General features: G+C 49.0%; 1 protein-coding gene across 1 annotated transcript in view; it reads left to right on the forward strand.

The window, feature by feature from the left end:
• The first annotated feature begins 2,495 nt into the window (after window positions 1–2,495).
• Window positions 2,496–16,085, forward strand: part of SHISA9 (shisa family member 9) — a 292,897-nt gene continuing 279,307 nt past the window's right edge. Inside the window, exons 1-2 of the mRNA XM_068524829.1 lie at window positions 2,496–3,181; window positions 13,757–13,884. Of these exons, the coding sequence (XP_068380930.1) occupies window positions 2,496–3,181; window positions 13,757–13,884 (814 nt within the window). The remainder of the gene's footprint in view (window positions 3,182–13,756; window positions 13,885–16,085) is intronic.

The raw sequence follows: 16,085 nt of genomic DNA on the forward strand, positions 1-16,085 counted from the left end.
CCGTGGCCTTTACGTTTCAATGTGGGAAGACAGAAAAAAAAACCCCATATTGTCAGGTGGATGGAGAGTCCGGAGGCCTGTTTTAGGAAGGCGCTACCCGCAGTGGTTAGAACATAGGCTCCTGAGTCAAATTTCTTGGGTCAAATGCCAACGGCAGCACTTCCTTGCTGTGCTTCCTTGGGCACCTGGTTTAATTGCTTTGGGCCTCAGTCTCTCCCTCTGTTGTGTGAGCTTGGTAAGATTACCTAACAGGTAGAGTTAAATGAAGTCAGTCATTCAGTGGTTCAGCAAATATTCCCAGATTGTCTGCTAGAGGCTAGGCACCGCTCTAAGCATCCTCGAGGAGGTGATTTTAGAACAAGCAAGCTTAGTGGGTATGTTACAAGCATTGAATAAACGTCAGCTGTGGTCAGCTCTCCCACACCAATGCCTGTGTTTGTAGAGACTTACACAGTGCTGGTGTGTGTGGGTGGACAGACAGTCCGCACTGTCCTGTTTTGGGGATCCCATTATGATGAATCCGATGAGTTCAGACTACACAATCTCACGCCTCGTCCTGATGGGTTTAGTACATTATACAGCCCATAATTCAGTGAGCCTTCCAGGGCTGGTACACCCCTGGATACGTTCTATCAGTATTGCCCTGGTGTGTTTTTTTGTTGGAATAGGGTCATTTCTGCAAGTCTTTGGGGGAGACAGTAGGTGACCGTTTCTTCAAAGAGAAGGCACAATTAGCCTAACTGTGTCTCATTCTGAGAAAACTTGCAACGGAGTCCCAATAAAACCCCATGCTTTTTTCAATTAAGGGGACACCCCCGCCCCTGCCGTATGTTATTTTATATGTGGCCCAAGCTCTTGGTTCTTTGAAAATGCCCTGAGAAGCCCTTGACTGCAGCCAAATGGAGAGAAGGGTGGTGGAAACATTTTCCTGCAAATCGCCTAGCCTACTGCTAAGTGTATACTTAGTTAACGCAATTAAAAAAACAAAACGCAGGGGCGTGTGGGGATCTAAATTTGGTGTAGCAGCTTTGGTACAAATCCTGTTTTAGGGGCTACTGGAGTCAAATTCAAGCCGAAGAGAGGAAGAAGTGGGAGAAATGGGAGAGGGCCGAAGGATGGCTGGAATCGGCTGATTTGAGAGAGGGCAGGTTTGGAAACGCTGACTGGCGACGGGAGACGGAAAGCCGAGGAAGCAAGGCCCGGCTCGGCAGCTCCCGGTGAGGATATCCAGGGAGGTGGAGGGTCGGTGGGGACCGGGACCAGCCGGCTCCGGGAGACCGATGCGCGCGGGCTCCAGGTACCGGAGGGCAGCTGAGGCCGGGCGCCAGGCCTTGCGCTGCACCAGATCTGGGCGCGCAGAGGCGGCGCCGCGGTGTGCCCTCCTGTGGAGCGCAGGGAAGGCGGCGACGGCGAAGAGGGACAAAGTGGCAGGTCTAGGGACCTGGGAGAGTCCCAAGGAAAGACGTTCTGGGACAGGCCATTGCCTCGGCCTTGGCCGCTTCCTCACCTTACCCCTGCGTTTCTTTGACTTTAGTTCATCCCGAGCCCCTCTCTCGGGGGTGCTTACCCCGGGCCCAGGAGCTTGCCACCGGCCTTCCCAGCTCAACCTTGGTCCTCGCCTGAGCCCCGGGAGTTGAGCCAAAAGGGTGGCGCCTCAGGCTGGAGGGCGCAGTCGGGGAAAGGTCAGGGCGGCCCCGCGCACCTGGGAGGGGTGACCCTGATCAGACTGCGCCCCAGTCTGTCTTGGAGTGGAAGCCACCTGGTCTGTCCCTCAACCCTTCGAGTCACCCCTTCCCTGGTGGGCCGACTCCAGCCGCAGTTGCTGCGCACGCTCCCGGGAAAAAGCCCCGGGCGGAGCCGCCTCTGCGCCCTGAACAGGTCTGAGCCGCGGCTCCCCTCCAGAGAGGGCGCGGGAGGTCCCGCAGCCGTTTCCACCTGCCGGGAAATCCGAGCTGTGCTTGCTTCAGCCTCTGCGGCTGCCGGAGCTCGCTCCTCTCCGCCCGCCAGCCAGGCTCAGCTCTGCACGCCCCCCAGTTGGCGCCCGCCAGCCCGAGTCACCTCTCCCGCGCCCCCGCCCCTCTCCAGCTCGCTCCCGCCCCCTCCCCCCCCCCGCGCGCCTCCTCTGCCCGCCCTCCTCCCCCTCCCCCTTCCCTCCTGCCCTCCCTTCATTCCACAAGTGTTGCTTCGCTCTCTCCGGCGCACTTGGCCAGCTGGAGAGGTGAGAGGGATCCTGCGAGCGGGCGCGGGGCGGCTAGTCCAGAGCCGCCGGCCGAGGGGAGGCGCGGACAGACCGACTCGCCCTTGCTCTCCGGACCCCGCCTCCTCCTGTGGCCAGCCGGACCTGCACCCCGCGGTTGCCCCCGCTCCTCCTCCCCCCGCCCGGCCGGCGCGCTCCTCCCCGGCCGGCCCCTCGGCGCGCTGCGCGCTGGAGGCGAACGCGGGCTGAGCCGAGCGCAGTGGCCGCCGACCACCGAGCGCCCCGCGCCGCTCCCTGCATGTGCGGCCCGCGGCGGCTCGCAGCCCCCGGCAGCAGCCTAGGCAGCTTCGGCCGCGCCTCGAGAGGCGGCTGCAGCGGCTCCAGCGGCGGCCGAGCGGCCGAGCCCGGGCTGGGAAACACGATGCGCCGCGTCCTCCGGCTGCTCCTCGGCTGCTTCCTCACCGAGCTGTGCGCCCGCGTGTGCCGGGCGCAGGAGCGAGCGGGGCACGGGCAGCTGGCGCAGCTGGGCGGCGTGGTGGTGCTGGCGGGGGGCAACCGCTCGGGGGCCGCCTCCGGAGAGGTCGGCGAGGGCGTGGGGGTCTCGGACGCACCCCCGACCCGGGCGCCCACGCCGGACTTCTGCCGGGGCTACTTCGATGTCATGGGCCAGTGGGACCCGCCGTTCAACTGCAGCTCGGGCGACTTCATCTTCTGCTGCGGGACTTGTGGCTTCCGGTTCTGCTGCACGTTTAAGAAGCGGCGACTGAACCAGAGCACCTGCACCAACTACGACACTCCACTCTGGCTCAACACCGGCAAGCCCCCAGCGCGCAAGGACGACCCCCTGCACGACCCCACCAAGGACAAGACCAACCTGATCGTTTACATCATCTGCGGGGTGGTGGCCGTCATGGTGCTCGTGGGCATCTTCACCAAGCTGGGGCTGGAGAAAGCGCACCGGCCCCAAAGGGAGCACATGTCCAGGTGGGCTGCCTTCCCCCCCTCACCCTCCCCTCCGGGCGCCGCTCTCCCTACTCTCCCCTCTCCACCTTACTGGAGGCAATGGCGCTCCCCCCGACCCCGGCTTCTCCGCGGGGGTATGTCACCCGGGCAGCCAACTTGGGCTGGGAGCGCAGAGAGGGGACGCTGCGCTCAGCACAGGTGCGGACATGAGCGTGTGTGGGGGGTTAGGGGTGTCTTCCCCCCTCCCCCGCCCGCTTGCCGCCCCCTCCCGCCGAGGCTTGCAGCGGACTTGAGACACACAGCCTGGGAACCCGTGGTTCCGAAGTCTTGGGTTTTGGGGAGGGGGTCCAGCCTTCGGATTCCAGATACTAGCCTCTAGGTAAACAGGGGCCGGCGAGCCCGAAAGGGAAGGGGGGCGTGTGTGAGCTCGCGCGCGCGCGTGTGTGCGGGAGGGAGGGAGGGAGGCAAGGAGTGTGTGCCGCCTGCAACTCGTACGACTCGCAAAAATGTGGCGAGGGAGGTGGAGAGTGCGGGGAGGGCGAGAACAAAAGCTGTGCTTGGAGCGGCCGCCTCGCTTTCTCCGAGCTGCCAGGTCCATGGAATTGGGACCTCGCCACCCCTCCCCTTAACCCCCTCGTCCCCCTCTCCAGTCGCCATCTCTCCCTGCCTGGGGCAGCGACCTCAGCTGCGCGCTGCCTCCCCCTTGCCCGGGCCGGCTTGGCCTCCAAGGACCGGAGCCCCCTCCCCGCGCGCCTTCACCCCCCCCGGACACCCTGATTCGTCAACTTCCCCTTTTGCCTTATTCATTATGCAAGTCCCAGCACGAGCAAGTCTCAGCAGATGGGAGTAGGCATTTGGGATTAATGGAGCTATTTGCCTTTTGCTTTTTTTTTTTAAGTATCTAAATCGATTCGCACAACGCAGTAACTTTGAGGCGGAACACGCAGACGCGAGGACGCAGCCCCCGGCCGGGGAGAGGCCTGGGGTTGGTGTGAGGTCCGGGCGGGCGGGGTTGAAGAGCGCCGGGTGGCCTGCGAACAGCTGGATGACTGGGGCGCAAGGTTTATTCTTTTTCCGAATATGGTTAACAGAGTCGCCATGTGTTCCCCCCACGCCCCACCCAACACACACATACACACCCCGCACCTCCGGGTGCCTGTGTGCCCGCGTGTGTCTGCACGCGCTCCGTGTGCCTGCCTAAAAAATCTCAACAAAGAGACCCACCAAAAATAGGCGAAGGAACATCACCACCTCACTAGTAATTATTTTCTATTTATACTCAGATTATCCGATGATTTTTTTTTTTTTTCCAGACGGGAAGAATTTGGGGGAAGAGGTGAGGAAGTCCCTCTCGGTTTGGGTCAGCAGGGAGGTGTGGATGGATGTTGAGGTCTGGAGGCACAGAAGTAAGCTCTTAGGGCATTCAAGAAAGCCTGACCTACTAAAAAGAGTCAAGAGCAGGCCCCGCCCACCTCCCCGTAACCCCGAGGTGCCCGATCGCCAACCGCATGGGCCGGGTGGTTTTACTTCCCCCACTGTCCTCGCCAAGGGTCTGTATTAAGGTGAGAGTGAGACACGGAAGCAGGGCTGCGGCAGCGACTGTTGCCTTGGTAGGGAGATTCACCCAGGGATAGGTAGGCTGCCTTGCAGATTTCGGTTTAATTCCTCTGCTGAAATCTCCTTGGAGCCTTTGCCTTGCAAACCGGCGCTTACGGGAGTCCTCCTCCTTGTTTGGCTGGGATGGGGGTGGAGAGGCGTGAAGAGGGAGGTGAGAAGGTGGAGAGGGGAGCTAACCTTTGGGCATCTGTGGGAGAAAGATGCTAGTAGCTTCAGGCCAGCAGGGACTCAACTTCCTGGTCCTGCCCCCTTGCAGCTCTGTTTACTTCAGCCCAGCAGGCTGCAGCCACATTCCTCTGCAGGTATTGGAAAAGGTCTGCTTGGAGGTGAAATCTAGGGGTGCCCAGTGCTGGGGTAACAGAGCCTTAACACAGGCTCTCCTTGCATACATTTTGGGAATTCCAGAATGGAGTGAAAGTATGTACTCCTGAAGAGAAAGGATGGTTGATTTTTACTTGCAACTCCTAAAGTATGGTTTTCAACCTCGGCTGATGTATAGGGTCACCTGGCATGCTTTTAAAAAAGTCCTCTTGCCGGGAGCCCCACCCTAGATGGTTCAAATCAGAACCTCTAGGGTGGGGCCTGAGCATCCATGCTTATGTATATCTCTCCAGGCTTTACAGTGTTCAGCCAATCACTGCCCGGGAAAAGGAAGTAACATTTGCTGAGCACAGTTCTGGGTGCCAGGCACTATACTAGGGGTGTGTGTGTGTGTGTGTGTGTGTGTGTGTGTGTGTGTGTAAACATTCTCTCGTTTAGTTTGCACAGCGACGAGACAGGTGCTAATTTAATTCCCACTTACATAGGAGCAAATCATAGCTGAGGTTGGTGGCTTGCTCAAGGTCACACAGAAAATTGTGCAATCCTTAGTCCCCTGGTTTCAGCTGTGTCGGGGGCAGATGTTTTCAGTTTGAGTGAGCGTCAGAATTTGGGGAGCTTCCTAAAATGCACAGTCTTGAGTTCGATCCAGAGAGATTCTAAATCCATCCGTCTGGGCCTCAGAAATCTGCATTTCACCACCTCCCTGAATGGCTCACGTAAAGTGGTCCACACTTGGAGAAACACTGGTCTTGATTTGGGAATGTTTTACAGGATTGAGGATGGATGAATTCATCCAGTGTGACTCTTATTTATTTACATTCTATTGCCGGTTTTCCCCGTGTGTGTAGCCTTTATGTGTATTTCTGTGGTGCTGGGGGCCGCCCCAAGTTCTCACCAAACGCCTCCTGCTCTGCTGATGCAGTGAATCATGTCAAGTCCCAGCCGTAGCAGTGGCCTCATCCACTTTTGCCTGCACGGGCCATGGGATGCTTGGGTGGGGCCAGCACACCAAGCTCGGCATCAGAGACACTATAGGGTGGCTTCTAGGTGAAATTAACCTGCTGGCTGCAGCCTCTTCATTTACTTTGTCTGCAGCGGCTAGGGTCACTGGGATGCGGAGTTTGTTCTTACCTCATCTGAAAGTATCTTCTCCTCAAAGACTTAACAGCACGTGCTGCTCCCACGTCACACCCTGACTGCTCCTGGTGACCAGTGTGCTTGTGTTTGAGGATGTCAGTTTCCAGGCTCAGAGTCCTGGGCACATCGCCTGCTTCCTTTTGGGCTGATTAGGACTGAAAAAGGGGAAAGACAGCAGTTCCAGGAGCGTGCATGGGCCTTGCCTGTGATGTTGGGAGAACTGTACAGATGCTCATTCAGCAGCTGTAACAGCTGCCACATTCAAGCACAATTTATTGGAAGAAGTGACTGCAAATGGTGGCCAGCTATGGGTACCAAACCATGCAGATGTGTTTTGTTTGGTCTGCAAGGTATTTCTATTTTTGTATTCTTATTTTTAAGTTTTCCTCAATTTGTTATTGTGAAACATTTTAAACATATAAAAAACTTGAAAGAAGAATAAACACGAAGTCCAGTATATCTTTCATCTAGAGCAGGGTTTCTTCCCCTTGACACTGTTGACATTCGGAGCTGGATAATTCTTTGCTGTGGGCGCTGTCCTGAGCATTGCAGCAGCCCTGGGCTCTACCCACCAGGTGCAGGTAGCACCCACCCCACGCTTCATTCGCGGCAATTACAGACGTCCTCAGGTGTTGCCAGAAGTCATCCAGGGGCAAAATCACTCCCAGTCAAGAAGTACCAATTTAGATTGAACAATTATTATTAGTATTTTGTCCTGTTTGCTATCTCTCTCTCTCTCTTCCTTCTTTCCTCCCTTCCTTTTTTCCTTCTTTTCTCCTTCCCTCCCTTCCTCTCTTTTTTTCCTTTGTTTTTTGGCTGAAGCAGTTGAAAATAAGTTGCAGACATGATGCTTCATCCTTAAATACTTCAGTGTGGATCTCCTAAGAACAAGGACATTCTCCCACATAACACAATTCCAGTACCACACCCAAGAAAAAGAACAAAAATCCCATAACATCATCAAATAGCCAACTGTATTACTGTTTTCGCAGTCATGTACCAGAAATGTCTTTTAGAGCTTGGTTTCTCAAACCAGGATCCAGGCAAAGCTCACTGCCTTTGGCTTTGAAATCTCTTTAGTCTCTATTAAGTATGGTGTTTTAAAACCAACTTAGAACCAATTGCCAACATTTAAAAACTGAGAGATTTCACACAGAAATCCAGATTTCTGATTTCTCTTGAGAAATCGATAGGTCTGGTAATACTGGACCTGCATATTCAAACGGCAACTGTTCCCTTTAGGACCCTCTCAGGTTTAATCTCCAGCCCCCGACCCCCCCGCCCCCAGCCCCATTCACTCAGTTATGTTACCTGCAGTCCCCAGAGAGGTCATCAGGCTGATCTTAACAGAAATGGGCTCAAGTCAGATGGCTCCAGATTCAGTCCCAGCTCAGCCACTTAATAGCTGTGTGATTCTGAGAAATTTACGTCACTTCTCTGATTCTCAGGTTCTTGCCTACAAAATGGGATGATGAGGGTCCCTATATCATAGGCTTGTGTGAGGATTCACTGAGACTGGGCTCAGAAAGCTCTTAGTGCAGGGCCTGCCATATGGTCACTGCTCAGTGACTATTACCCTTTATCATCATCCTTATTACTGGAATTTTCTAACCCTTATCTACCGAAGTGGGTGAAGTTGTAGTCTGGAACTCTGTGTCTAGCCCTTGCTCTGCTATGACTGTTTAGCTGTGTGACGTTGGCCAAGTCTCATAACCTCTCTGGGCTTGCATTTAATTTTAGCAGAAGGAGTGGCAGGTTCAGAGTAGGAGAGACGATCCATGTATGACAACATTAGATGCATTGCAAAGAGTTGGCCTGCGTGATATTGAAGAACACTTGCTGGTTTTACTATTTTGCCATAAGCTTGTGTGTAAATTCTCATTTAATTTCATGTCCCACCCCAAGGAGGTCGGCCTTATGACAGTCTGCCTTTCACAGAGGCACAGATTGCTTTCCAAGAGGATGCACAAGCCCCTAGTGAGTGGAGGAGTTGGACTTCAGACCCAGACAGTCTGAGGCTGTAGCACGGATCCTCGACTACTAGGCTGCACTGCCTTGGATCACTGAGATGCAGGACTTCAATCTTTGCAGATCACAGAGAGGTGCTCGATGCCCTGCAAATAACAGTGCACACATTGGGGCCAGTTCACGGAGCCACTGTCAGATCAAGACGAGGCATGTTTTCTGCATCTGCCCCTGGCAGGGCCAGCCCCTTGGCAAAGGCATCGGTAAGAAATGACCTTGGGGGCAGGAACGCGTGTTTGAAGCTCTCTACACTTGAAGCCAGTAGGGAACACATGTCATTATTTTGCCCACCTTCAAACAGAATCCGAAATCCAAGTGGCAAATTATGTAGCACAATGTCCTGTGTGTTTTTCAAACATGCTTCACAAGTGCTGGAGTCTCTTGCAAAGAAATGGCATCAAGTGATATATGTCCCTTCTTCCCTTGTCTTTTCTCTCTTATTCCGGCTTCCCTTCCACCTCCCCTTTTTCTTACACATCTATGGTTATCTTGTGGCTTCCACCAGCTCCCCAGGCTGGAGAAGCCCATGAATGCATATACTGTTGGCCATGGAAAAGTCTAAATTATTTTTCTTTGCAGAATATGTTTGCTTCTCTTTGGGCACTGAGTCCTTACATTTGAAAAATCAACTTTAACAACATTGCAAAGCAGTTATACTCCAATAAAGATGTTAAAAAAATCCACTTTATTGGGGTCTAATTTACACAATAAAATGCACACACATTATCTGTACAGTTTGATGAGCTTGGACAAATGTCTACACCTGTATAACCACTACTCCAGAAAGGTACCTGGTGCCCATTGCCCTTAGATCCTTGAAAAATAAATGATGCTTCTGGTAAAAGAGGAAATTCTCAGGAATCCCATTCAAGTGTTTAAAAGTCAGGACATAGTTTAGACCTTGGAACCCCTGGAGGCTTTGAAGCAAGACGCTGGAACTCTGAGCTCTGTTCGATAATGCTGGGGTCTTTTATTTGCTCTCTGTAATGGGAAAGAAAAGGGATGCAGCCTTTTCTTTTTGTTCCTCAGATATGCCACGCTCATTGCTGCTTTGGAGTTGTTGTGTTGGTTTGCCTCAAATTCTCTGGCTGGCCCCTCGTCTGCGTTCAAGTCTCAGCTCAATGTCACCTTGTCTGAGACGCTGTCCCTGACCCCCCAGGCTTACTTACTAACGCCCCCCTCCTCGCCCCCTCCAGCCCATCACTTAATGTTATTTGCTTCATTTCACATTACAGTCGAAAATGAACTTAATAATGTACGGGTTTACTAGTTTATTATCTGTCTCCTTCCATTATCTTTCACAGTAAGGAGTGCAGGGATGCTCTCAGTCTCTTCCCCATCTGTCACCTGAGTCCTAGTACAGTACCTGGCACATAGGAGTTCTGATTCCTGACATCCTGGTTTATATGACATAAGGTATCTCCTCAGTCAGTCATTCATTTGCTCATTGATATATTCATTCAATAGGTTTTTATTGAGTACCTATGGTATACTCAGCACTGTGCAGAGAGCTCTGAGAATGCAGCGAATAGTGCAGGCACAGAGCTCATGGTCAAATGGCAGGAGACAGGTAATGTACAAGTCAATATACAAGTGACGTGGTACTAAGTTGAACCTTATGAAATTGCCAATATTCCATCATCTTCAACCTCAAAAATGGCAATGTTTTAACATAACAATTTGGAACTGGGTTAAGGGATATCAAGGAAAAGTGTAGTTTCTTCAATAAGGTGCCTGTGTTAGTTAGGGTTCTCCAGAGAAACAGAACCAACCTCTAGGAGATCGATCGACCTATCTATCTATCTATCTATCTATCTATCTATCTATCTATCTATCCATCTATCTATCGTCTATCTATCTATCATCTATCTGTCTATGAAGAGATTTATACAGAATTGCCACACATGATAATTGAAGCTGGGAGGTCCAAAATCTGCAGAGTCAAGGTCCCAGTTTGAGTCTGAAAGCCTGTAGGTCACCGTAGAAACATGAAGAGCTGACGTCCCAGTTTGAAGGCCATCAGGCAGGGAAATTCTCTCTTACTTGGGGGAGGGTCAGCCTTTTGTTCTATTCCAGCCTTCAACTGATCGGATGAGGCCCACCCCATGGAGGGCAATCTGCTTTCCTCAGTCTATCAATCTAAATGTTAATCTCATCCAAAAACACCCTCTCAGACGCATCCAGAATAATGTTTGACCAAATCTTTGTTCTCTTCAGTCAAGTTGACACATGAAATTTACCATGACATTACCTTTAGGATCTTGCTATTCAGATTGTGGCCTGTGGACCAGCAGCATCTCCATCACCTGGGAGCTTGAGCAGAATCTCAGGCCCTGCCTCAGACATCTTGAATCAGAATCTGCGTCTTAACAAGACCCCGAAGGTAATCTGAATGCACATTCGAGTTTGAGAAGCACCCAAAGTATGTGCCACACATAAATACCAATTCCTTGGGCATTTGTTTGGCTTGTAGTACATAGTTGGTTCTTTCCACTAATTCACTAATTTTTAAAAACACATCCCTAATTGTAACATTTTTTTTAGCATACACCCCAATATATGCACATACCAACAAAAATGATTATGTACACTATAGCATTTATTATTTTTTAAAATTTTATTGAAGGATAGTTGATTTACAATGTGTAAATTTCTGCTGTACAGCAAAGTGATTCAGTTTTTTATATATATATTCTTTTCCATTATGGCTTATCACAGGATATTGGATATCGTTCCCTGTGCTATACAGTAGGACCTTGTTGTTTAGATACACTATAAAGCATACATAAGAACAGAAATATTAAAGTGAGCTGAAGGTGAAATAAATATTTACAATTTGTTGCCAATGGTGCTGACTTCGTGCAACCATTAGCTCATCTCTCAAAGCCTAATGTGTGTTGAGGATGAAGCTTATCATTCATAAATAAATCCATAGTTTGAATAGTTTTCATGAGAGCTTTGATTATTTTTGGCTGACTTCATTTTGATCTGAATAGGCCATCATTTGTTTTAACCTTGTGAGAAGCTGTTGAAGAGGAGGGGTGAGTCCAATCTGTCATTCTCCTGTGCTTGTGTCATCAGTATTATCTCCAAGCTGTGGTTTTGTTATGGGGGACATTTTTAAGCCCCATGTCCATGTAGTGATGGTTAGCCTAGTAAAACTAGATACTTTGCCTGCACATCCCCTTTAGGGGTGCACATAACTGCAATACAGGTGATGCACCCTAATGATGGTGCCACTGCCCGCCACCTTCCTTGGTCCAAGACTCCAGGTTCTCACCATCTGACGTGGGTCTTCCAAATGAGGGCTCCAGCATCAATTCACATATTAAATTTATTTCTTATTTTTAATGACTAAAGACCATACACAGAAGTTCTCATGTTTCCTTCCCCCATGCCAAATTATTTTAGGCAGTCCCTGAGGGAGTGGACCACACCTTGAAGACTCCTTGTCCAGGATGTGAGGGCTCTAAGAATCCCTGTCTTCACTGCATGCTCTGGGAAGGGCTGCCTTGGAAAAAGTATGGCTTGGCTTTTAGGTGAATTTCATGGACTTTGGCACTCAGAAGAAGCCCAGGGAATCTGCCGATGGCAGTGCTGACCGAGTTCACGGATAGACATCCTGAATGTTTACTTTGCTGTCCTCTTGAAAGTCCGAATATTCTGAAATTTTGGAGAGACTCCTTAGAGAATCTGTTGAGATCTATGGCTTCTTCTTCGAGAAAAACGCACAAATAAAATTTCCATTCAATTCCAGAGGAGTTCAGAGATCTCCTGAAGTTCATATAAAGAGCCCGTTTAAAAGTGAAAAAAGGCAAATTAGGTTTGGGAGGCACCTGTTCTATGTTTCAAACATTCCTTCCCTGCAGCCCCTTTGAGTTTCAGGCCCTGCTTACTGCACAGAGTAGGAAGGAGGCTGGACTCTGATTTCAAAGACACTCAGATTTGTATCTTAGTCCCTCCGCTGATTAGGTGAGTTAACTTGGGCATTTTTTTGTTTTGGAGAATGGATAATCCACACCTTGTAACATTATCCCCCCCTGTTTGCCATAATCCAGCTTTATTGGCCTTCTTGCTTGTCCCTCAGATACCTGAACTCTTTCCTGCCTCAGGACCTTTGCACTTGCTGCCCCCTCTGCCCAGAATGTTCTTTCATCGTCTTTATGTGACCAACTCCTACTGTTCAGGGCTCGACTCAGATGTCACCTCCTCAGAAAGGCTTTTCCAGACCACTCCATCTCAGTATATTTAGGATTAAAAAAAAAAGTGTCCAGGGACTTCCCTGGTTGTCCAGTGGTTAAGACTCCGCCCTCCCAATGCAGGGGGCCTGGGTTTGATACCTGGTCAGGGAACTAGATCCCGCATGCCACAACGAAGATCCCATGTGCCGCAACTAAAACCTGGCACAGCCAAATAAATAAATGTTAAAAAATATTAAAAAGTGTACAATTCAGGGCTTCCCTGGTGGCACAGTGGTTGGGAGTCTGCCTGCCAGTGCAGGGGACGCGGGTTCGAGCCCTGGTCTGGGAGGATCCCACATGCCGCGGAGCAGCTAGTCCCGTGAGCCACAACTACTGAGCCTGCGCGTCTGGAGCCTGTGCTCCGCAACAAGAGAGGCCGCGACAGTGAGAGGCCCGCGCACCGCGATGAAGAGTGGCCACCGCTCGCCGCAACTGGAGAAAGCCCTCGCACAGAAACGAAGACCCAACACAGCCAAAAAAAAAAAAAAAAAAAGAATAAAGAATAAATTAAAAAAAAAAAAGTGTACAATTCAGTGGTTTTTAGTATATTCAGAAAGTTGAGCAACCATCACCACTGTCTAATTCTAGAACATTTTCATCATCCTAAAAAGAAACCCTTCACTCACTAGCAGTCACTTCCTATTTCCCCTCCCACACCCCCAGCCCCTGGCAACCACTAATCTACTTTGTCTCTATGGATTTGCCTATTCTGAACATGTCATGTAAATGGAATCAATTCACCTCTCTGAGTCTTTGTTTACTCATCTGCAAACAAAGAGTAATAATCCTCATAAGATGTTAACATGCTGCTTAGTTGAATTAAAGTATGTAACGTGACTAGTATAGTGCCTGGCTTATGGTAAGTACTCAGTAAATGTTACTTATTGTTAGGAATAGTGGGCCATTGCTGTACGTGAAGTGTTGGTATCTAGGGTTAGTCATAAAGGGGAACTAAACTTGTGGGGTGCAGACATATTACATATATTCATCATTTAATCCTCTCAACAACTCTATAAACTAGGTAACAGTGCTATTACATCACTATTGTGAGAGGCATGTGAACTGTTCTGCATGAGGTCCTTATGTAATCTCTAATTGCAGTGATCTTACTTACTCACTAATGTCTTTTTTTCCCCTCTGCCCCTAAGTAGAATGGCAGCTCCATGGAGGAAGGGGTCTTGTCTTTTGTTTATAGGCCCACGTAGGTGCCAATGATTGTTTTGAATGAACAGATTTAAATTTTCTCTTCTTTCAGGGCCCTTGCAGATGTCATGAGGCCACAGGGCCACTGCAACACTGACCACATGGAGAGAGATCTCAACATCGTGGTCCATGTCCAGCATTATGAGAACATGGATACCAGAACCCCCATAAATAATCTTCGTAAGTACAGCTGTGCGATCCATTCCAGTCCTGTGTGGTGACCCAAGTGGTGGTCACACCACTCCAGATTTCATGGTGTATGTTTGGGTCCATGAAGAGCTTCTCTCTGTTGAATAAGAAGTTTTATTTTATCTCTTCTGGATCAAACTGTGTGTGGCATCCTCAGATTTCACTTGGTTTGTTTCTCTGTTAAAGAGTGACCCACTTGGTGGATTTCTCATGTTTGGTTCTTCTATTAACAGAACCACTTGGGTGGTTCATCTTGGTTGATCTGTTAACTAATGGCCCTCTTGGTTGGTTCATCATGGTTGGGTACTTAGTTAACCAATGGATTACTTGGTTGGTTCATCTTAGATAGTAAATCTGTTAGCCGATAACCCATTTTGTTGGTTCATCTTGATTGGGTAATCTGTTAACCAATGGTTCATTTGCTTATCTGTCTCCCTCCTGAGGTAGGCCAGTTGTGTCTTTCAGGTTTCATGCTGCTTTCAGTTAACAGATACTGGTTCAGAAGAACTAGATTTATTTTTCATAAAACTAGAGTTTCGTAAATATAATCCACAAACACTTTGTGTGTGTATGTGTGTGTGTGTGTGCACGTGTATGGAGTTTTGAGTTGTGGTTATGTTGGTTTGGGGTGGGTGTGTATGTGTGATTCAACAGTAGCAAATTGTTCCATTGTTCTTCCAGGAAAAAAAAAAAGCTGCATTTGCTATTGTGTTTCAATAGGTATTCTTTAGCTGATGGAGCGTGGTTGGGGATCTTAGTATGGTCCCAAAGATTTTCTTTCCTTTCAAAGATCTGTATATACAACATACATTATGGAGCTGGTGCACTGACTACAGGCAGTGGGGAAAACAAGATTGTTTTGTTTTTGACAGTAGTGTACTACCGTGGTTACTCCTAGCAATTATGTTTTCAAGTAACCGCCACATTAAAGTAATGTGGAGGGCTTGGTTTAAAATAACAAAAGCCAGACAATTTAAAGGGTGCATTCAGTTGTGGCTGGAGGTTCTTAAAAACAGAAACATTTCTGGCAGTGCACATTTTTCTAGTCTGGGTCGCCTTTGCTAAAGCTGCACCAGGAGCGGCATTGGTGTTTTATTTGCTGAATCATACTTTTGGACTGGTTGCAAATTTTCATGCTCAACGGGTAGAGGAATAAGCCTGTGGAATTTGACATAGGTGATGCAGATTCTCTGATTCTGCATGGTGACAGTTGTTCATGGCCTTGGAAATGTCGCAGTATGTTGGCAAAGTCAATGTGTACATGGTTTGAAAATGGGTTACTAAGTAGAAGGTCTTAGGTTTCATTATATTAAATAATTTGACATTATTTATTTGTGAACTGGACCATAAAATGATATGAGAAATAGCCACATTTTAGAGCAAAATACACCAGCCATTGGAAGTTTTATGACCAAATCTCACAGCCCTGAAAGATATGGTAAATTGCGCCAACTCTGATATGGCAATCATATCCAATTCTGGTTTTGATGGAAATGAGCACATTCTCCTTCAGAATGCACTGGGAAATAAGTTGAACCTAGGTGTATGTGGGTCCCAAACATCACAAGTGAGTGAATGTGACCATGAGGTAGAGAAAGCTGAAATGGTATTGAGTCCTTGGCTATAAAAGGCAGCTGTTGAAAGTTTCTCATCTGAAGTTTCAATTTTTAGGATGATTTTGGATCAGCACTTGAGTGGAATAACAAAATCATTGAAGGCACTCAAATTTCACCATTCCATCAGGCAAAAAGAGCAGGCGACATTAATGAATCTTGCTTTAGTAAGGGGTTTTTAAAAAAAATATTTATCTTTTTGGTTGTGTTGGGTCTTAGTTGCAGCAGGTGGGCTCCTTAGTTGTGGCATACGAACTCTTAGTTGGGGCATGCATGTGGGATCTAGTTCCCCAACCAGGGATCAAACCCAGGCCCCCTGCATTGGGGGCATGTAGTCTTAACCACTGTGCCACCAGGGAAGTCCCTTTAGTAAGGGATTTTTGTTTAAAGTTGTACTGAGAATAAATTACTGTTCAGAGATGGGTGTCTAGGTACTGAGCAATTCAAAAGTCTCCTGTGACAGGCTAACTTGGTTTATTTATGATTCTTGCTTTTAGTCTATATTTGTGTTTCAGTAATCAATGGTCTTTTTATACCAAGAAAAAAAAATGTGTCTTGTAATATTTTACTGGGTAGAAT

The sequence above is a fragment of the Eschrichtius robustus genome, chromosome 16 (assembly GCF_028021215.1).
Source record: "Eschrichtius robustus isolate mEscRob2 chromosome 16, mEscRob2.pri, whole genome shotgun sequence".
In the NCBI taxonomy this organism is placed as follows: domain Eukaryota; kingdom Metazoa; phylum Chordata; class Mammalia; order Artiodactyla; family Eschrichtiidae; genus Eschrichtius; species Eschrichtius robustus.